This window comes from Myodes glareolus, chromosome 11 (assembly GCF_982192425.1).
Source record: "Myodes glareolus chromosome 11, mMyoGla1.1, whole genome shotgun sequence".
Lineage (NCBI taxonomy): Eukaryota > Metazoa > Chordata > Mammalia > Rodentia > Cricetidae > Myodes > Myodes glareolus.
In genome coordinates this window covers 45,126,147-45,149,459 of record NC_142036.1, presented here as the reverse complement: position 1 = coordinate 45,149,459, position 23,313 = coordinate 45,126,147, and the positions used below count along the sequence as shown (strand labels likewise).

General features: G+C 43.5%; 1 protein-coding gene across 3 annotated transcripts in view; it reads left to right on the top strand.

Moving 5' to 3' along the window:
* The window catches only part of Smoc1 (SPARC related modular calcium binding 1), a 156,288-nt gene that overhangs the window by 74,770 nt on the left and 58,205 nt on the right, over nucleotides 1-23,313 (top strand). For all 3 annotated transcript variants that reach the window (XM_048415570.3, XM_048415568.3, XM_048415569.3), the window contains exons 2-3: nucleotides 1,758-1,923; nucleotides 3,145-3,257. In XM_048415570.3, coding sequence (XP_048271527.1) covers nucleotides 1,758-1,923; nucleotides 3,145-3,257 — 279 coding nt within the window. The remainder of the gene's footprint in view (nucleotides 1-1,757; nucleotides 1,924-3,144; nucleotides 3,258-23,313) is intronic.

The following is a 23,313-nucleotide window of genomic DNA, read 5'->3' as shown; positions in this document are numbered from 1 at the left end:
GACCAATGGATACCCTGGGGGGGTCATCTGATGTATGTGGCGGGCAGTTGTTGCTAGCATTTCCTTTGTGTGGTTCTGGGAAAGTGTCTTCAGGCTCTTATTTGCTTGCTTCACACAGTGGGACTACAGTACATCCGAGACAGACCTGAACCCATACCTTCCACCATCTGCATGCCTGGTACAGTTGTTCTGTCGACACCAACAGTACCCATACGCATGACTTTGCCTTCAAGTCCTACTGAGAGAGCTTGCAGCAGCAGCAGCGGTTCTCAACCTGTGGTCGTGACCCCTTTGGGGGTTGCATATCAAATATCCTGTAGATCAGATATTTACATTACGATTCACAACAGTAGCAAAATTACAATTATGGAGTAACAAGGAAATAACTTTATAGTTGGGGGTCACCACAACATGAGGAACTATATTAAAGGGTCATAGCATTAGGAAGGTTGAGAACCACTGGGCTACAGAGTTGGCCCAGGGCTCTGCTGTGGGTCCCATTCCAGGCCCAGCTGGCCTCATCAGGGGTCACTGGGTGGAAAAGTTCATAGGTTGTATGCGAGCAATCACAGCTGTTAACAGTGGTACACGAATATCCGTCTCTGGTTTGATAAGTCTGGAAGACTCATTGTCAAATATGCTTCTCAGTCTTGCTCCTAATCGCTGTGTGGCACCACGACAGAGTGTACCAACTCCAAACAGTGGATCCTCAGGGCCAGCCCCAGTCCGTTTCAGGACCGGGCTCAGCTGGGTGATCCTTCTCATTTTCATCTCTGACAGCTGCAGTCAGTTGGCAGCTGGATCCCGCTCATCCCAAGGTTCATCCAGGCACAGGAAGATTTTTTTCTTCCTATGCTTTTCACACGTGCCGGTCATAGAGGGATTTCTGCAAGAACCTAGCTTTATGACCTCTCCAAGCATCACTCTCTCAGGTTTTAACTGGTCAAATACGTAGCTGAGATCAGTTCAGCTTTAGATTGGATCCTACAGCTCAGTAGGAGGAGCGGTGAGCACTTGGTAGTTACCTTTAAGTCGCTGTAGAACTTGGGGAGTCGCCGCACATAGGGTTTATTGACGGTGACTGAGAATCCCCATCCTCAAGATTTCTGTTTAACTCACTGTTTCCCAGGCTGACTATTATCATTGCCAGTTTTGAAATCAGGAAGTACTTTTCCGCCAGAAATTCACTCAGCTTACATGTATTCCCCTGGAGAGCAACGACAGACAATAGATTTGGGGTTCAATGGTATTGTTTAATACATAAAGCTTTCTGCACAGAAATTGGAGACTGAGATCTGGTTTTAAGGAAAAGCCTAAATGGTGGTTGCGAGAGCCATCCCTTTGGGTGGAGAGGATGACAGCCTTACAGGTCACAACTTTGATTTTATTTCCCACAGATTTAGGCTTGGGCTGAGATCCCTACTCCTCAAAGCTGCGTGACATTGGTCCAGTCACACCTGTTTCCTTATCTACAAAGTCAGGGTAGTTGTGAAGTCTGACAAGATCCTGCATGTGGATCCCTTGGCACAGCCTGTTAACGGGCAGTAAATGGTCCTCACTATCCTTCGGACATGACAGGAAACCTGCATCAGATAGACTTGGTGTCTGCTTGGTTCCTGCATCTCTAGGATTTTATAACAAGGTTTATCTGGAATTTACTTACTAAGGACAAGCCAATACTGTAAGCCATGGGTTTCTCCTTATTTTTCTTGCAAAAATAACCTCTGTGCCATTTCATTTTTTTTCTCTTGATGTAGTTTCTCATAAGCGACCGTGATCCTCAGTGCAACCTCCACTGCTCCAGGACTCAGCCCAAACCCATCTGTGCCTCTGATGGCAGGTCCTATGAGTCCATGTGTGAGTACCAGAGAGCCAAGTGTCGGGACCCAGCCCTGGGCGTGGTCCATCGAGGGAGATGCAAAGGTGAGTGACCGGCACTCAGCCAGCAAAGGATGCCAACTGGGGCTGCAGCTCCTGCGCCCGCAGTGATTTCCTCATTGGAACTTGAATGCTTTTGTCTTACTCTTCTTTCCCTCTGTGCCTTCCATCAGTGTGAGGGAAGGAAGGGGGCGGTGCCTGAAGAGATGAACACTCCCCTGCTTCAGACACTGCCACCAGGGAGGAGCGAGGGTCTCTCTGGCCAGTTTCTTGTTTATGGTTTTATTCCAAGATGGAGACCCAGGACATTACTGCTGGCCCTGGGTTAGGGATTCCAAAGTGTTGGTTCATGGAAGTGTTTCGTTTGAACTGCTTTAAAACATGGGAAACATTTGAGATAACATTTAAACATTGGGAGGTCAAAGACGGCCACAAATCTGGCTTTCTGTTCCTCTCTTCCAAAGTCATCAGGTCTGGTACTATCAGGTTTGTTCGAGCAAAGCAACACATAGCCAGAGCTGAGACACTTGCAGTCCCTAAAGCGGAGCTTGCTTTCTGGTTCGCTACAAGCCTCAACCCTCCTTCTGGTTTCTGAGCACTGCATGTGATCCTTCTCAGACATAATTTGTGTTGCTTTCCTGAGTTCCGTAGACATTTGAGCGTGTGACCCTCGATTGCCAAAAGTCATCATAGGAAACGCAGAGGGCTAGCAGGCTGTCCCAGACATTTGATTATCTCAAGGAAATGCTAGCATTGCTGTGCAGCCCTGGCCAGCCTGGCATTCACTGTGTAGCCCAGGTTGACTCCGGGCCGTCCATCAGAGCCTTCCTAGTACTGGCATTACAGGTGTGCACCATCACACCCCTCTTGCAGTCCCTGGATTTATTAATTTTAGAAGAGCCTGGGAAAATGACTGGAAATGAAAACCACCCCTCACCCCATGGGCAAAGGGACATTTGAGAGAGAGAAAGAGAGAGAGAGAGAGAGAGAGAGAGAGAGAGAGAGAGAGAGAGAGAAAGCAGAGCCAGGCCTATTATGCTTGCTTCACTTCTACTTTTCTGAGTATTGCATTAAGAAGACGGTGAGTTCGAGCAGTCATCTTGGGCACAGGCACAGGCCCTGCGCTCTCACTGCTGGTCAAGCATGCCGCCCCTCCCCCAGGCGGAGGGCTTTGCTCAGCGTTCCTGCCATGGGGCAGCCATTTTGGGCCCTGGCTTCTGTGTGGAATCCAAGTGAAACATACGATGTCCTCCTCTCCCCGTTTAGATGCTGGCCAGAGCAAGTGTCGCCTGGAGAGGGCTCAGGCCTTGGAACAGGCCAAGAAGCCTCAGGAGGCCGTGTTTGTCCCAGAGTGTGGTGAGGACGGCTCCTTTACGCAGGTGAGGTCTCAGAAGCGTTTCTCGGGTCGCTTGCTGGACTGAGGCAGAAGGGAGATGTCCAGAGAGCACTAGGGTCATTTGGCACCTTCACTTTTTGCCAAGAGCTGGGCGAGTGGCTCTTCAGCTCCCTTCTGTATTGTCTTTCCCCTTGTGGGCCCTCCACGCCACTCCTCGCGCCAACTGGCAGTGGGCCCTGACAAGATGCATGGAAGTCTGAGCCAGGAAACTGGCATGGCTGGGTCCTCGTCCTCCCTGCTGGCTGTCTTTTCTGAGGGCCAGACCTGCGTGTTTTTTTTTTTTTTTTTTTCCTCTTCTGTCAAATGTGGGCTGATTATTTTCTCCTGTCCCTGCCAGTTTCTACAGGCAACCCCAGTATTCCCTGCACTATTTATTGCTACCCCTCCACACTCTCTTGTCGTGGACCCACCCTCTTTGAATGAAGCAGCGCCCTCTTTGTGCACGAAGTGTACCGAGGCTCCTGGACTGCGTGTGTGTCCAAGCGCACGCGCTGTGATGCTCAAATACTCTTTCCATAGTCCCACGACCCCTGCTCGGTTTCCCGGCTAGTGCTTTGCGTAAAAGCAGGGGAGGATACATTTCGCAGCTGCTGTGGGATGGTAAGATACCTCTTCAGAAAGCTTCTAGGCTGCTCCCTAGGGCCCCCGGGAGTAGGGAGAGTCACAGGACACAGTAATCTCAGTCAGGTTGTGGATTTGTCCCTGTGCCTGGTCCCTGCCCCCACCTCAGGGCTCTCTGATCCATTTAGAGGGAATCTACCCTTTCAGAGTTAGAAGTGACAACTTCGGGTTTTAAAAGCTTCTCTGTAGTTCTGGATGGGGGTACACAGGGTGGGGATGGTCAAAGAAGCTTCAGATTTCACTTCTTGGTGAGGTCTAGGGCATTATTGATTTCAGACCAATACCGTCTTGGGTAGTAGCATAGTGGGGGCTTGGACTTCGATGTTGTTAATGTTTCTCAGTTGACTGAAACCTGTAACCAGTCTGGACTGCAAGACTGGAGAGAGCACAGGGATAAAGTGACCTTGGCCATCAGCCCTGGGTGAGGTGCTTGTTTTGACTTCCTGTTTAAAGCTTTGCACAGCCATGGGAGGTAGCGTCATTATCCCTATTTATGGAAGATGAATGCACCGTCATGCCTTGGAGGGGAGAGCTGGGTTCAAGCCCAGAGCACACCCAAAGATCTCTATGTTCTGCTGCTCTCTGAACTGGCAGACCCAGAGGAGACTCTGAGGAGAGCACCAGGAAGATGCAGTCTAGGGCCGTGGTTGGTGCCCTCTGCCTGATTGGGGCTAGGTTCTCAGGGTGCTTATCTGAAAAAAACAGAGGCGATTATCTGCGCGATTGTTATGTTATACATATGTGATACATTATTATGATGTCATGAGCATTAGATATTACTCTTATGTTCTGCATGACATATTACTATTATTAGTGGTTATTATTCCACCTCCCTTGTAAGGCTGTGAGGAGGATTAAATGAGCTAACACAAGGGAAATACTTGGGACATATGGGCGTCATGTAAGCATTTGTCAGCATCCTTGTGATTCCCATCTCTACTGTGGGTCTCCAACTCAGATCTCCCCAAGGTCTCATGGCCGGCACTACTTAAGAGTGGGGGAGGGCATCCAAAACCTTTGGGTGAAGCTTCTCAAGCTTGGAGATTCATGAGCTCCCCCCTTTTTAAAAATCAATTTTGAAGTTTGCTATTTGTTCTAGTAAAAAGAAGGTGGTGACCTCTGTCTGTATTTGAAAGTGCATCTGAGAAGCCATTCCCTCAGAGGGGAAATCAGATCTTCCTGAGGTTCATTTTGGGCTGAGACCTGCAGGAGAAAGGTGATGGGGAGCGGGGGGCGGGGGGGGGGGGGGAACAGAGCCGGGTGCAGCTGCCCTCTCCCATCTGCAGTCTCCTGTAGTCCTGAATGTGTTGCTTATGGGAGTGGTTGACCTCTGCCCTCCTGATTCTGAAGTGTTTGCTGTCTCCTGACAGACAGCCACTGGCCAGCTTTTGTTCTGGCGAGACCAGGCCCAACCAGGTGGTGTTTGCTTAAGGAAAGGAACTTCCAGATTAGCGCAGGCTGACTTGCTAAATGCGAGCGCCCCGGAGTGCAGTCTGTCAGGTATCTGTTGCTCGTGTGACAGGCTAAGCACTGCCATGTGTCCACAGTTCAGGCTGGCTCACCTTGGTGGACAGCTCGACAGCCAGGCAGTAGATCATCCCGGCTCAAGTGATTAAATGGAAGTATCGCGCCCCCCTCCCCCCCATCAACGATGCTGCAGTAACTTCACAAAACTGCCATTCTGAGTGCGATTCAGCCACTCGGATGAGCACTGTGAGAGAGGTACCTGTCTCCTTCCCCCACGGCCCGTCATCACTCAACCAGCTCCTTTTATCCCGCTAAGACCAAAGCCCAGAGACAAGCGCCATTGCTCTAATATTCCTTAGGATAGTGGCATGTATGTTTTCTGGAGTTAGTAGCATTCCGTGGTCCTGGGAATTGTTACAGATGTCACACTCCTGAAGAACAAGGAGAGAATGGTGGGACTGGCTTTATCTGGCAGGAGGCACAGCTGGAGGCCACATGACTGAGTTCGCGTTAATGAGGCTCATGTGGGGACTCTGTGGCTTCTTCCTTCTTCCTTTGTCTCCCCTTGTCCTCTTTCCTCACTACACCCAACCTCAACTCACACATGGACGGCGTGTCTTTGTTTACAGCAGAGATGGTGCATGTTCATCCCTGTACGAAGGGCAGTCCTAGATCCCTAAATCTAACTCTGAGGTTCCCATTCAGACACAGGTACTTTTGCGAGTATGTGTTTATGTGTTTGGGTAGGTACACATGTGCATGGTTAAGTATGTGCTTTTGGGGCATGTGTGTTTGTGCAAGCACATGTGTGTATGGTTGTACATGTATGTGTGTGCATGCATGTGTGCAGGCCAGAGGAAACCTTGGGTATTGTTCTTATTGGAAACATCCACCTTGGGTTTTGAGGCGTTTCTCACTGGCCTGGAACTCACCAGTTAGCTTAGGCTGGTCTGTAAGCCCTTGGATCTGCTTATCTCTCTGCCCCTACATTGGGGTCACAAGGGCATGTCACTGTGTCTAGTCATCTTATGTGGGCTCTGTGGTCAAACTTAGGACCTTGTACTTGCAAGATTGAAGCACTTTAATGAACCCTCTCACCTCCCCTCTCGGGAGGCGGGGGGATGATGTCAGTATATGTTCAAAAATTCAAACCGATTTGTCTCTCTGGTTTCTTGAATGCATTGTTAAGATGTGGGGTTCAGCTCTTTGGGGACCTGGAGTGAAGTCAGTTGCTCTAGGCTTTGTCCTTCATGGTGGTGGTGTCTATTTCTCCTCTGGGTACCAGGGACATAATATCTGTTCCTACCAAGGTCTCTGTCAAGTGTTTGTCTACTGCCCAAGTGGTTTAGCTGAAATCTGTGGTGACCGAGAGTTGAATCGCCACCATCAGGAAGTGCTGGCGGGAATTTGCCAAGCGTCTTTCATCACTGAATGACAATGATGGTCACTGTTGAGTGTTCTGGTGCCAGCCAGGGTTTTATACTCGCCGATCTTCAAGGTAACCTTTTCTCCGTAGTTATTAATGCCTTTGTATAAAGAAGGGCTGGGTTTCAGAGGGAGAGAGTAGCAGTTTGAGGACACTGAGCTAGAAGGGGTTTGTACTCAAGCTGATTAACTTCGGGGCTCCGGATGGTTTTGTGCGGAAGCGGCCTTGATGCATATGCATTTCATTTTCACCCCCATTGTTAGCCCACAAGTTCCCTCTCTTGTTGCCCAATCAATCAAACACACATTTTTTAAAAAGCCCTTTGATTATGGAAATTTTTAAAAAGTACAAAAGAGTAGGCATAATAGTATAATGAGCTCCATGTACCCATCACCACTTTCAACAATGACTGACACATGGCCAATTCTGTTTCATCTTTGCCCCATTTTCATCTCCCATCCCAAACTGAGTTTCTTCAAAGCAAATCTCCAGACACAATATCTTTTTATTCCAGGCAGGCAGGCGTTCTGAGCTCTGCTGTGTTTTGGGCTATGTGTTGGTTGCTATGAGGGATTAAAAAATGTGACCCCTGCCTTATGCAGAAAAGATAGCAAGCCACGTGACAAAGTAACTGTGTAAAGATTGCATGTGTAGCTGGAGGTTCATGTTTTTAAAGTCCACTCATGAGTCCGTTGACTAGAATTCAGGATGCATTTTGTCAATGAGAAAACAAACACAAATTATTTTTTTTTACATGTGTAGCCCAAGCTGACCTCGAACTCTCGATCCTCCCGCCTCTGCCTTCTTCAACAAATCCTACCTGCGTGCGCCACCACAACCAGCTACATTTTTTCTTACAAACATCTTAAGCTGAAAGGAAATGATACACATTAGCCTTAATGACAAAGAACTGGTCTTATATAGGTATCGCCTGCATTTGGAAAGGAAAAAAACCCTAGTCAAATGCAATCAAGAGATACCAACAGCCTTGGTAAGGCAACAGCTTGTAACCAAGGCTGGGAGGTCACGTGGTGAAGGGCATTTGCTCCATGCATCAGGCCCTGGGTTCAGTCCCTGGTACCACCATAAAAAAATAAATGAATGAAAATGGCCAGTAAAAAATATATGAATGATGTAATCTTCTCTACTCATTAAATTATATAATTAAAATTATTAATATTAAGTATTAAATTATATCAATCAAATGAGGACAGTGTTGGGGAGATGGCTGTGTGAGTAAAGCACTTGCTTTGGAAGCATGAGGACCCAAGTTTGCTCCCAGGAACCCAGATGAAAAGCAGGGCGCGATGGCACGCTGGTAGTTCTTGCCCTAGGACAGCGGCGGTGGAAGGGTCCCTAAGACTCGCTGGCTGGCCAGCCCAACCTACTCAGCAAGAGTAGGGTAAACAAAGGACCCTATCTCAAAAAGCAAGGCAGAAGATATGTGTCATCACTTGGGTTTCTATCGCTGTGAAGAAACACTATGACCAAAACAACTTGGGGAGGAAAGGGTTTATTTGGCTTCTGCTTTCATGGCACTGTTCCTTACTGAAGGAAGTCAGGACAGAGAAACTCAAATTGGTCAGGAACCTGGAGGCAGGAGCTGATGCAGAGACCATGGAGGGGTGCTGCTTACTGACTTGCTTCTCATGGCTTGCTCAACCTGCTTTCTAATAGAGCCCAGGACCACCAGCCCAGGGATGGCACCACCCACAGTGGGCCAGGCCTTCCTAAATCAATCACTAATCAAGAAAATGACCTACAGGCTTGCCTCCAGCCTGATCTTATGGAGGCGGTTTCTTAATTGAGTTTCTCTCCTCTCAGATGACTTTAGCTTGTGTCAAAATGACATAAAACTATTCAGTACAACACTGACCTGACTCACGCATATATACTCAACAGGAACACACACACACGAGAGAGAGAGAGAGAGAGAGAGAGAGAGAGAGAGAGAGAGAGAGAGAGTTGAATGGAAGGAATTTTTTCCCCCTATACTGCTATTGGGAAAGTCAACTGTCACCTGTTTTGCAATGGGATCCTTTTGCAATAGGGTCAATAGTCTTAAATGGACCCACATTTGGAGCTTGCAATTTTACTTCTAGAAATTTATTCCAAGGAAATAATTTTATTTTTTTAAAATTTTTTCCTCAAGGAAATAATTTTAAATTTGTGAAAATGTTTAGGAACAAAGGATTTCCAATTTTGTTTTTAGCAAAAATTGGAACTGACCTGAATGCTTAATACCAGAGGATTGTCTTGACGAATTATGGCCGAGCACACCATCGTCTGCCGTAAAATATGTGTTGTAGAGACATATGTGCATATGCATGGGCGTTTAATTATTTCCTAAAAGAATTCTTTCATTGTTATGTTGAAAAAGAATGTTGAATTCTTTTCTAAACAGTAGCATTTTTTTTAAAGGAAACTTATTACACTCTGAGAACCAATAATACAGAAATATATAGGGCAGGAAGATAAAACGAGAGATCACATCCTCCTAAAATAGAAACTGTTAGGTCTGTGACCCTCGGGACCTTTTGGTTTATGAAGTAATTTGTCATTATTTAGGATGTATAATGTGTACAACAGTACACATTATTTTATAACATTTCTTTAGTTATATTGTGAGCCTCATTTAAGCTAAGTTGAATATGCCTTGCTTCTTTTAAAAAAACTACTATATTTTTATTTCTTTGTATAAAGGAATGAATTCTGGAAAATCAGGGATAAGATTTTTGGAAGGTATGTTCTGGGCCAAAAGGTCTATTTTGTCTTATTTTAAAATATTTTTCTTACTTGTTCTTTGACAACTTAATGCACATACCCAATGCATCTTGACTATATCCACCTCAACCACCCCTCTCATGCTACCTTTAGGCCCTTCAACGTGGCCACTCCCATCTTCCTACCCTCTTTCTTCCTTCCCTTCCTTCCTTCCCTCCCTCCCTCATTTTTTTTTTTTAATAAACTACTGAATCCAGTTGGTGCTCTTTGCATGAACACGGGTAACTTACTAGTGGCCACACCTCTGAAGAGAACTGACTCCCCCTTCCCTAGCATCCTTCAGTTGCCAATAGCTCCTCATCTAGGGTGGAGCCCCATGGGCTCCTCCCCCATCCATGCTGGTGTTACTGACTGGCTTGGTCCTATGCAGACAACAAAAGCTTTTCTCATGTTTCCTTATGGCCAATGATGTTGGAAACTTTCTGAAAGTATTTGTTGCCAATGGCCTTTCTTCTCCGGAATTCTCTGTGCAGTCCTACACCCCGTTTTCTGATTGGGTTGTTTGTTTTTGGGATGTTTAACTTCTTGAGTTCTTTGTACGCGCTCATCACTAAGCCTCCGTTGTATGAAGAGATGGCAGAGATATTCTCCCATTCTGGGGCAGGTTCTTCATACAACTGATCATTTCTTTTGCTATACTGAAGCATTTTAATTTCATGAAATTCCATTTGTTGGTTATTAATCTTACTCAGAGCTATTGGAGTTCTATTCAGAAAACTCCCACCTATGCCTACATCTTGAATTGTATTCCCCACTTTTTATTCTAAAAGTTTCAAAAATGTTTTGGGTCTTATATTGAATTCCTTGACCTATTTGGAGTTGTTGTTGTTTTTTTTTGTTTGTTTTTTTGTTTTTTGTTTTGTGCAGGGTGAGAGATAAGAATCTCATTTCATTCTTTTACAGGCATTTATCCAGTTTTCTTAAAATTTTTTTTTTGGAAGATGCTGTCTTTTCTCTGATATGTGTTTTTGGCATCTATTCTGGAAGCCAAATGGCTATAGTTGCATGGTCCTGTGCTTGGGTCCCCTCTCTGTTTTGTTTATGTATATGTCTGGTTTTTGTGCTAGTGCCATGCTGTTTCTATTACCATAGCTCTGGAGTATAACCTGCAATCAGGTATGGTGAGTCCTCCAGCTGTATTATTTTTAAACAGCATGGCTTTGACTGCCTGGGGTCTTTTGTCTGTTCAAATGAGGCTTCAGATAGTGAAAAAGTGCAGTAAAATTTTGATCTGATTTCATTGGATACGTACCTTGCTTTTGGGAGGATGGACATTTTCGTAATACTGATTCTACTAATCTATGAACATGGAGGCCTTCTTACCTCCCAGGGTCTGCCTCAATTTCTTTCTTCAGTGTTTTAAAAGTTTCATTGTAGAAATATTTTACATCTTTTATTTATTAAATTTATTTGTTAAATTTTTTGAGACCATTACCAATGAAATTATTTCCTTATTTCTTTCTTAGTATGTTTGTCATTGGCATATAGAAAAGCTATTGCTTTTTGCATGTTAATTTTGTAACCTGACATTTTGCTGAACTGTTTTATCTGTTCAAGAGTTTTCTGGATGAATCTCCAGGATCTTTCAAGTGTAGGATCACATCGTCATCTGCTCTAACTTCTTCCATTCTTACTTGTATCTCTATTTGCTTTTCTTATCTTATTGTTCTAGATAAGACTCTAATACTTTATCAAATAAAATCAGAGACAGTGCACTTGTTTCTGATTTTAGTGGAAATGCTTTCAATTTTTTCCACTTAAGATAAAGTTGGCTATAGGTTTGTCATATGTAGCTTTTGTTAGGTTGAGTTATATTCCTTCTTCTGAGTTTTTTCAGGACTTTTAACATGAAGGGATGTTGGATTTTGTCAGAAGTCTTTTCCATGTCTATTGAGAAAATCATATGGCATCTGTTCTTGAGTACTTGTAACATTTACTGACATTACATATATCCAAATCATCTTTATATCTCTAGAATCAAGTCAATTCTAGACAATAAAATCATGGTGAATAATCTTAGTTTCAGGCATATTTGCATTTATATTCATCAGGGAAGTTATAGTTTTCTTTTCTTTCCTTCTTTCCTTCCTTCTTCCCTTCTTCCCTCCTTCCCTCCCTCCCTCTCTCCCTTCCTCCCTTCCTTCCTTCCTTTTCTTTGCTTCATCTTTATATGCTTTCAGTACCAGGGCAATACTAGCTTTGTCAGAATAGTTTGGGAGTGTTTCTTCTTTTCCAGTTTTATGGGATAGTTTGAGAAGTATTGGTGTTAGTTCTATGAAGGTCTGGTGATATTCCTCAGTGAATCCACCTGGGCCTGGGCTTCTTTACTTGGGAGATTTTTTTTTCATTCCTGCTTCAATCTCATTTCATATTATAGATATGTTGAAACTGCTCATCTTGTCTTGGTTTCATTTGGTTATTTCATTTCATTGGTTATTTAATAGTCACCTAGAGATTAATCTATTTCTTTTAAGTTTTCCAGTTTAGTGGAATATATATTTTTAAGGTAAGATCTAATGACTTCCCAAATTTCAATGGTATCTGTTGTAATAGTTCCCCTCTCATCTCTAATTTTATTAATTTGAGTTTTTCCTTCTCCCTTTTGTTTAGTTTGGACAAGAATTTGTCAATATTGTTTATATTGTCAGAGAATAGATTTAATTTCACTGAGTCTTTGAGTCTGTCTTTGCTTTGTTTCCATTTTGTTGACTGCTGCCCTGATCTTAATGATTTCTTCCTACTTGCTGGTTTTGGGGTTTGGGGCACCTCTGTCCTACGACTGGAGGGAAGATATTCCATGTTTGGTGCTGTGTTTTCTATTTGTCAGCCTATGGCTCTTGAATGAACAGAATCCTCTGTGTGGGGTAACTCCAATTAAAAATACATTGTTTAATATATTAAATATATGTAATTATATATATGAAGCTTATAAAATCGTAGGTTTCTGGGAGACTTTCTCCAACATCCTTAGGGTTCATACTTAAACCCATTTCCTTTTACTTTCCTTTCCCCTTTGTATCTCCACTCCCTTAAGGTCATTGTCCTCTTATCCAGAGGTTCTCAACCTTCCTAATGCTGCGACTCTTTAATACAGTTCTTCATGTTGTGGTGACCCCCATCTATAAAATTATGTTGTTGCTACTTCATAGCTTTAATTTTACTACTTTTATGAGTTGTAATGTAAATACATGATATACAGGATATCTGATATGCAGCCCCTGTAGAGTCGCAACTCATAGGTTGAGAACCATTGCTCTAGGTATAAAGAGGGTCTTTATGTATGCCTAAGGACTGAGTGACTTTATCCAACTCCTGATTTCTTAATGTAGGCACTTGGACCTATGAACTTTCTATATAGGCTGTTTTTATTGTGTCCCACAGATTTCAGTATACTGTGATTTCATTTTCATTTGATTCTAGGAATTTAAACATTTTACTCTTGATTTCATCAAGAAACCCAATCCTCATTCAATAGTGTGTTGTTTAGTTTCTGTGAGTTTGTGTATGCTCCAGGGTTTTGCTTGCTGTTAAGTCTTGATTTGTGATCTATTTTGAGAAAGTTCCCTGGGATGCCAAGAAAAGTGTGTAATCTGCAGTGTTTAGATGGAATGTTCTGTAGATTTCTGTAAGTCCCTTTGATTTATGATGTCCTTTAATTAATATATTTCTCTTTTATTATTGTTGAGAAGACCTGTCAATTGGAGAGAGTTGGGTTGTTTGAGTCCCTACTACTGCTGTGCTTGGATTAACTTTTAATTACATGTAATGGTATTTTTTTTTATGAAATTAGGTGCACTATGTTCTAGACGTATGTGTTTAGAATTATGATGTTCTCTTGATGGATGTTCTCCTAGTCAGTGCAAAGTGACCTTTTCTTTTTAGTTTTTTTTAAAAGCCTATTTTCTTTTCAAATAGAACAATGACACCTACCTGCTTCCCATGTCCATTTGCTTGAAATATCTTTTTCTATCCTTTCACCCTAATGTATTATCTGTCTTTTGTGGTAGGACCCATTTCTTGGCAGCAGCAAGTAGATAGTTCTTGTTCTTTTTTTTTTAAACACCATCTACTAGTCTGTGTCTTTTGATTGTAGATTCAGACTGTTAATATTTAGTATTATTATTTAACGGTGTGCATTGATTTTTTTGTCATTTTCTTGATTTTGTAGTATTTGATTTTTCTCTCTTCATCCCTTGCTTAGCTGTTATTCTAATGTGGCTTATTCTTTCCTGTGGCCTCATGAATGGGCCTGTGGTTTTCTTCACTCTGAGTCAAGAATCTTATGTAGAGCTAGCCGAGTGTCATTAATTCCTTTAATCTGTTTTAATCTTTCCTCAATTATGACAGATAGCTTTGCTGGGTATAATAGGCTGGGTTGGCTGTTGTCTTTCAGAACTTGAAATACATCACTCCCAGCCCTCCATCCTTTACAGTTTCAGCTGAGTAACCTGGAACTATTACAAGGGGCCTCCTTTCTGTGTTGCTTGGTACTTCTTTCTTGCGTCTTTCTTTGTTCTGTATATTTAGTGTTTTTATTATAACATAACGAGGAGAAGTTCTTTCCTGGTCTTGCCTGTTTGGCGTCCTAAATGCCTTCCATATCTAGATGGACATCTGCTTCTTCACTCTGGCAAATTTTGCTGTGATTCTTTAAAAAAAATGTGTTCTATGCCTTTAGAATGAGATTTTCCCTCTTCTCTGCTTATCGCTCATAGACCTGAATGTATTTCAGAATATTTCCCATGGGTATCTTCATAGTATTTTCTCTCTCTTGTTGTTTGATTGTCCCAGTCTTCCATCTTGTCCTCAGATCAGGTATTCTATCCTTGTCTTGAGCCATCTGTTGCTGAGGCTGCCCATGACATTTTTCACTTTTCCCATTTTTGCTTTGGTGTTACAGATAGTTTTCTCTACAGTGTTTCTTTGTTTGGATTCCTTTTCAGGTCTTACGTGGCCTTCACTGTTTTACTCAGCTGTTTGCTTGTATTCTTGATTAGGAACTTATTCCCCCTTTTGATTTCTTTACTGATAGTCCTTATTTTGAGTTCTCTGTCTGGGATTTCATTTACCTCACTCTTCTTATATGCGGTCACTATAGGGTTAGTAATTTTCAGAAGAGTTCTACTTTTTTTTTTTAATGTTTTGTGTTTCTTATGTTATTGTGTTGGGATTTACATATCTGGGGATATTCCGTTGCTTGATATTTTTCTTTACTTTTTAATCAGTTATATTCTTTCAGTTGAAGTATTTGTGATGTTCAACTGGGATTTGGACTTGGTGGAATTGATAATGTAGCTCAGAAAATAATTTCCTGAGTTCAGGAGCTCTGGGTGCCTGCTGAGAACTCTTTGTTGTTCCCTGGATAGAATAGTAACTAAGAGCAACCATAATAGCTGGATATACCTCTCTGCAAATGTTGTGGTAGTCAATGTTTGCTTATCCTGGTGGAGGGTAAACAACCAAGCACGGAGTAGTCTCAGATTTTAGTTAATAAGATTATGGTTGGGATGGAAGTGAATGAGTGAGAATAGGGATTAAGTGTTAGATTAACTCTGAAGAAGAGTGAGGTGGGAAAAGTAGCTAGGAGGAGAAAATTGGGGCTCTATTAGGGTCTTCATTTTAGAGTTTGCTAGAGCTATGGGAGGTTATCATTAAGAAGTACAATGGGGTGGACGTAAAGGTCTAAAAAAGAGGATGAAATGCAGAGAAAAGAGAGGAAGCATGAGAGATATGAATGAATATATAGTAAGGAATGCCTTGCGGTAGCCCGGGGGGAAAAATGTACTCAGCTGTCCTAAACCTGACTGAGCAACTAACAGACAGAAGCAAAGGCATCATGAGGCACTCATGCAAGAGTGGAGATTAAATTATAGAAAATAAAAAAAAAATTAGAGACTTTGCTGAGCAGGTTGGCTCAGTATAAGGACTTGAAAGAGGCTCTTCTCTGTGCTGTGTGGGGTGAGTGAATGGGAGCAGTTGGCCTTTGTAGCCTGTGTGTTCTGTGCAGTTCTGTTGTGTCAGGAAGGGGAAACTGAAAATTCCTTCTGGTAGTGTGTGTGTGTGTGTGTGTGTGTGTGTGTGTGTGTGTGTGTGGTGTGGTGTGTTTTGTTTGTTTTTGAGTCAGGATCTGTGGCCTAGGCTGGGCCTTGAACTGGCAATGTACCTGAGAATGGATGACCTTGAACTTCTGAACCCCTTGTCTCCACATCAGGAGTTGTGTGCTGGGACTACAGGCATTTGCCAGCACACCCATTTTATGGGGTCCTGGGGAATCAAACCCAGGACGTATGCATGCTAGGCAAGAACTCCACCAGCTGAGACACACCCTCCCCCAGTCCAGCGTTTGCTCTTTAAGCCATTTAACACGAGCATCCCAAATTGCTTTCTGTAATATTCAGCAGGGGTGTGAAAATTGTATGACAATTATCAGGTACAGTGGCAAGGTATTTAAATTTTTGCGTTGATTATATTTTTAACATCATTAAACGTGAAAACCTTGCATTATGCTGCTTCTAGGTGAAATGGCGTGTTGTATTTCTCACCTTTGAGCTCCTTGTTTCAGGAACAATTTTTCTTAATAAATTCCGGAGACGACTTTCTTCATTTTCCACTCATTCTAACTACTGCTCTTCCCAGCAGTGCATATATCAGCTACGTCAGTGCATATATTGACTTTTCCTGAAAACAGAGGTCTCAGGATTTATAATTTCTTTTTGGCGATTGCTTTATTCTTTTTTTTCCATTTTTTAAATTTTTATTTATGCACATTGGTGTTTTGCCCCAGAACTGGAGTTGCAAACAGTTGTGAGCTGCCATGTGGGTGCTGGGAACTGAACCCAGGTCCTCTGGAAGATCAGTCAGTGCTCTTGACCCCTGAGCCATCTCTCCAGCCCACGATTACTTTATTCTGAAGTTGGAAACCCAAAGGGAAAATCGTCGACTCTTTGATGAATAGAGCAGGGTCCCTTGTGATTTCTTCGACACCAGAAGATGCAACACTTGAGTACCTAGAGTTCTTCCTAGTTAGCACTCTCAGCCACTCCCACGGTACAGAACATTCCTCCTAGAGACCTGTTGCAGGACCAGTTCATTCCAGGAGCAATTTGCTTTACCTTGTGGCCTCTCATCTTCCATACTCTTAGAGTCTAGTGAGGTATCAGTCCATCCCATGCACTGTGAGCCTTTATTTACCTGGGTTGATTAAACACTGACAGTCTGGAGTGATTAGTCTCCCTGTGATCAGGCCTTGTCTAATCTTACTTTTTAAAAGACGTGTATGAATGTTTTGTTTATATGTGTGTGTGTGTCAAATGGATGCCCAGTGCCCTTGAAGGTCAGAGAGAGTGTTGGATCCTTTGGGACCCAGGTTATGGTTGGATAAAAGCAGTCATTTGGGTTCTGGGAACCACCTCAGTGCTCTTGGGAAGAACAAGAGATCTTAATGACTGAGACATCTGTCCAGCCCTGACTTACCCAATCTTTGTTGAGTTTCGAAGTCCTCAGAGTCTGGAGGCAATGGTCTTTTGTCTTGCTGGGGTGAGACCATATGTAGCAACGCCACAGCTGAGTGTGAGAACAGTGTGTGTCTGAAGCTGGCTCTTCGAGAGCCTCTCCAGCCACAGGTGGCTCCTTGGGTGCCCCAGACAAAACCAGTTCTTAAAAGTGGGTGGTGCTCTGCATTAGATCTGAGCCTTATGGCCAGGTAGAATACCAACTTTCTCTGTCTGTCTCTGTCTGACCCTCCCTTCCCTACCACTGTTAAACATTCAAATGCTAAGTGTTTGGGCAAGATGTTGCTTTTCTTTTCGGTTAAATGTTTAATGAAAAAATTGTAATGGCTATAATTTGAACATTTATGTATAAGACTTGTTTTAAATGTGTTTTTTGTGGTTGTTGTTGTATTGCTTTTGTTCCAAGAAACCCAATATTACACATGAATAATGTATACATGTGTATATCATAGTCACTACTAAACAAATGTTAGTTGTTTCCCCGCTTTAGCTCCCAAATCGATGAGTTTTAAGAGACTGAGTTGGTCTAGAGGTTGGTGAAGTGATCTGTTTTCTCACTTCCTATTGTTCTAAAAAAAACTTATTAAGATGCAATTTGCACACGGTAAAAAAATATCTCTTTAAAACACAGCGGAGTGATTTTTAATGCAGTCACCGGGCTGCACAACTCTTGCCACCATCTATTGCCAGAACATCCTCATCACCCAAGAAGAAATTCCAGCCCTTTAACAGCCACGCCCTGCAAGAGCCCTCTCCTCAACCCTCAACAGCCACTAATCTACCTTAGATTGTTAGAGTTTGCATGTTCCGGACAGTTCATATAATGTGTGGTTCTTTTTTAACGATTTCTTTTAACCAGCACATTGTTTTAGGGTTCATCCATGTTCTTTTATTATCTGGTACCCCATTTTCTTTGTTCATTTATCAGTACATTTGGGTAGTTTTGACTTTGGGGAGGTTATAAATAACACTATTGTGTACATTGGCGTGCCTATTTATGTGACATGTGCTTTCAGTAATCCCAGTACATACCTAAAAATAGAATTGCTGGGTTATTCACTTCCTCCTGTTCCTGCTGTTGAGGAATCACCAGGGTGCTTTCTCTGGTGGTCACACCATTTCACGCCTCCCAACAACACCTGAAGACGTTCACTTCTCTGCCTATACTTGGTACCGTCGCTGTTTCCTATGACTTGGTATCTTGTTATGTGCCTCATTTTCCCCAAGTAACTTGTGCTGAGTCTCTTCGGTTACATATGATGTCTGCTCAGTTCCTTTCCCCATTTCTCAGTCCAGTTGTCTTTTTAGTATTGAGTTGTAAGAGTTATTTATACAGCCTATGTATACAACTTAAGGTTAATCAACCAACTCCTCCCCTCCCCGTTCCATCTTCCCTCTTTTGCTTATGCCTGTGTTGTCATAGCTTTAAAACCATGACCTAATCCAAGGTAACAAAGGTTTACCCTTCCATTCTATGCAAGTTTTATGACTTTGGCTCTTACATTTAGGCCTCTGATCTCTTTTAAGTTAGTTTGTGTGGGGAGTCGGGACCCAGCTTCACTGTCCTGCATATGTGTGTTCGGCAACCTCAGGATTGCACAATGAAAAGACTGTTATTCTCCCTCCAGTTATCTCGTTGCCCTCGTCAAAGTCCAGTTGGCCATTGATGCGCGGCCTCCTTTCTGGCTTGCTTCACTGGTCTTCGTGTTTGGTGTTGTGTCAGCTGTGGTGACCTTTGAAACACCCTCCTTCCCTTGCAAGTGAGAGTGGGATGTGTAGGGTGGATGCCAGCTCTTCACCCCAGGCCTGAGCATCTAGGATGGGGATGCTCTGAAACTTGTAGCCTGTGCTGTGGTCCAAGATTCTACATCAATACCAGTATTCTTGGATTAGTATTTCCAAGAGAAGGGAAGCATCCGGAGAGAGAGAGTGAGAGAGAGAGAGAGAGAGAGAGAGAGAGAGAGAGAGAGAGAGAGAGAGAGAGAGGCAAATTGCAAATTAGGACAGGAGACACCAACCTTGACCATGTATCTTTAAGAGATCTCACTTAGTATTATTAAGCTAATTAATTCTTTCTTCTTTGAATCTACTAGCAGAGAAGAGATTTCTATTTAAATTAGCAAGTGTTTTGGTTACAGCAAGGCTTGGTGCCTTTGAGGGACATTGTTCTGGCTAGTTTGTCAACCTGGCACAAGCTAATGTCATTTGGGAAGAGGGATGTCAATGAGAATATGTCCCTACATATTAGTCTGTGGACAAGTCTGTGGTTTATTTTCTTGACTGATGGTTGATGCGGTAGGGCCCAGCTCTCTGTGAGGCTGTGCAACCCCTGAGCTGGTAGTTCTGGGTGCTATAAGAAAGCAGGCTGAGCAAGCCATGGATGCACTCCAATAAACACTACTTCTCTATGGCGTCTGCTATAGTCCCTGACTCCAGGTTGCTGCCCTGAGCTTCTACCCTGACTTTCCTCAGCGATGGAATAGGACCCGAGGGTTATAAGTTGCTTTTGGTCCTGGCATTTCATCACAGCAATAGAAACTAACAAGACAGACATGTTGCTGCCTGTTCAAGCAGAGCATGGGGTTTGTGGTGACTCCTCTCACTACACTGGCATTTGCATTGCTCGCTAAGGTCATTAGTGCACGGAGATCTGGGAAGATGCCAGAGTGGAGACTTTGGTGAGAAGCAGGCAGCAGCCAGCTTTCTGAAGTCAGTCTCTCTTTCATCTTTGTGCATGAACTCTAGGTAGCACATAACTTTTAAGCTATCTAAGTTCCATACTTAGAGGCGCAGCACGTTAACATTTGTAAGTGGTGGACAGGAGCAGTGTCTGCTCTGTTCTTGTGTAGCAAGGGTTTGCCCAATCCTCCACATGGGGTAGAAGCCACCACCTTCATCCTTTCAGTGGAGAGCTGGCATTCCTGGTCACCTGTCAGAGCAGGGTTGTGCAGAGAGACCAAGGAGATGGGGGCGTGCATTGTGCTTGGGGGAACTGTGTCCACTTTGTTCTGTGAGACCTACCTGTTCCAGCCTCTGCCCTGTTCTCTTCATCAGACCTGGCTGTTCATCCACTAAATATCTGTGATACAGCCTCTTCAGATTGGCAAGCAGGCAGGGTCCGGGAGCTCTCTGTCTGAGAGCTCTCTGTCTGAGCATCAGAGCTCCCCAGAGTTATTGGGGAATTTTCTTCTATCACTTGTCTATTGTGAAAGCAACACCAGGCTGCCCTGGGAGGTATCTTCAGCTGCTCTTCTGTAGGGGGCTGGAGTTGGGAGCACAAGGAAGATGGAAGCTACCTACTTTGCAGTGCCTGTAGGGTGCAGGGGATCTGTGACTGGGGTCCTTAGTCACACTCTACTTTTATTTCTTTTTCAGACAGCAGTGACCATCACCAGTGATAGTACTATTTTCTTACTCATAAAACTGTGCATTTATACTGAGCTGGACTGTGTTATATGCCCAACATAGTAACCTATTCCATCCTCACCACAGCCCATGAGGCCAATACTCTTACAGTCCTGTCTTAGAGACGTGGAACCTAATATCCACAGAAGCCATGTAGTTTGCTTCGGGCCATGTGACCTACAAGTGGTAGAGTCAGTATTCCAACCAAAGTGACCTGATTCAAGCTCAGCTCCTCACTGTCTCCACAATGTTGCCAAACTAGGGCACACTTGGGAGCACTACCCGGGGGGGGGGGGTAAAATCACAAAATCATGTCACGTGAATGATACTCAGTGAAACCAGAGATGTTTAGTACAGAGGTGAGAAGAACCAGAAATAAGTCAAAAAGAGATGGGCAAAGGGATGTATGAAAGACATTGTCACATCTTTGTCTGTAAATGACAATAACTTTTGGTATAGCCCCAGAGGTGAACCAGAGGTGAGATGTCTGTCTGTCTGTCTGTCTGTCTGTCTGTCTGTCTGTCTGTCTATCTATCTATCTATCTAATGTATATGTACTTATATTCATATATATGAATATTCTGACTCAAAATAGGGGAGAACTTTTTGCAGGTTGAGAAATGCATAGATGGAGAGACAGGCTCAAAAGTCTTAACTTCTCATTTGGGGACATTGACAGACAGAGACCCCATGAACATCCCATAGGGATATGGAGCTACCTACCCTCAGGGGCTGAGAAATGGGGTTAAACTGATGACCTCAGAAAAGTTGAGGTGGCTAGATACACACAGATCAGGCCCTTAGTCAGGATCTGGTCAAGAAAGTTCTAGGTAAAGCCATCATCTCTCACACACTTACCTACATTTGGGGCTATTGCTGCTTTACTGTGAGTTCACATAATATGCTAGGAAGGGACTGGAATTTTTCTGTGTTAAAGGAGAGAAATATCAGAAAAACAGCAGGAAAGTTTAGTTAAAAGTCGAGTCAGCCATGAGAATACTGAAGGAGCTCTCTCTTTTACAGCTCACCTTTGGCCTATCACCCACCAGATGGGTCAGTTCTGACCGGAACAAAGCCCTACACATGAGAGATTTTCTTCTTGATTATTTTGGAAATGTACAAACATTTTTGATAGTTCCCTGCTAAATGCCACAGAATTTAAATGAGTAAAAGGTATATATTGGCCATTTACAAAATGTGAAGTGTTTGGGGCACTGAGGAGCAAGACTAGAAAGAGTGATGTTTCTTGGGTCCCTGAACTCCCAGTGTGCTGCTTTAGAAGATGTTTACATGGGTGTAGGAAAGATGTGTTCAAACTTTCTGGAAATTGCACCTAGGAAGATTCTTCACTGTGGACCAGCAAGAGCAGTCTTGACAGTTCCAACCGAGTGTCAGTTGTAAATCTACACCTTTTCTAAGCCGCAAGAGTTTGTAGAATCCTAGATCTGTTCAGATAAAGGGGACCGCAGAGGTGTCTGTGTTGTCTTCATTCTGTCCCATCATCCCCTACTCATGGCTCCATTTCGTTGATATTCACCAAGCATCATCCACCTTCAGCTTGATTGTCATCTGCTACAGGAATTTTTATTACCTCAATGACAAAATTCATAACGTGTGTTGAGCTGCTCTCAAGTGGAGTGGCTTCACAGGCAACCCTTTGTACTGACTTGGGAACTCTCTGTTTATGATTTCCAGCACATGGCTCCGTTTCTGTCTATGGGATTCATAGAATCCAAAGAAATCTCACTTCCACAGGTAGATTTGAAGATGGGCACGGTTATGTCTTGTGACATTAGCCAACAAATATTCCTGTTTGCCCTGGACAAAGCCCTTAACTCCTCCTCCCGCTTCCATGCTGCAGGGCTTTGTGTCTCTTTCCTCATGGCTTTCTCTTCTGAATCCCATCTGCATGGCCCTTCTGACAACTCCCCCCCCCCCCCCACACACAAACTAGACCCAGGATTTCAGCTATTCTTAGAAACTTGGGGCTGAGTGGCATTGTCTTGTTCTAACAAATGTCCTGTGGGCAGCCTTGACATATCATAACTCACTAAAAGTGGGGTCAACAATGACTCCCATATTTGGAAGGATTTGAAATCACCCTCCGTGCTTCTTCTCTTAAATTCTGGTGGATGAGGTAAATACTCTAAAAGGGAAATTCCTCATTCCCCAACAGATAATCCTCCCTAGACTTGGCACAAAGTCAGAGACCATGTCTACAGCCAAGGAATAGCTGCGCTTTGAGGCTGTAGTCTACATCTTTTCCGTCAAAGGGAAGGGAAAAGGACAAAATGACATGGGCCAAGCACATCCCAACACCGACGCGTGCTAAGCACTTTATAGGCCCTGCTGTTGGGAGACTTTTGTCTCCTTGGTAACCTACTGGATGGTGCCTTGTTTGATAGCTGGAACTCCGAGAGCAAAGTGCTAAGCAATTTGGACCGACAAGCAGATTAAAAGGAAAAGCGGTCATATTTCCACTGTCAAAAGTGAGTTGGGAAATGTCTGTACACTCTCTACATTTAGTTCAACTCTTTTCTTGTAGTAGATGCCTGTAGCCAAAAGAGCAATCACATCTTCACAAGTTCAAGATGATGTGTCCAGACCATCTCTTTACACATAGTCCTTGTTTTCCATCTTCCAAAAGAGGGACAGGAGATAGTTGGGAGGGGAGGTTGAGAGTGAGAAAGTCTGGTGTGTGGGAAGAGATCCCAGTAACTTGTCCTTGAAGATGTGAAGCAATTCAAGGTGGATTTTAAGAGATACAGTTTGAGAAAACCTTTTTGAGGCGGGGCGGGGGGAGCTTGTTGGAGGCAAAATATTCT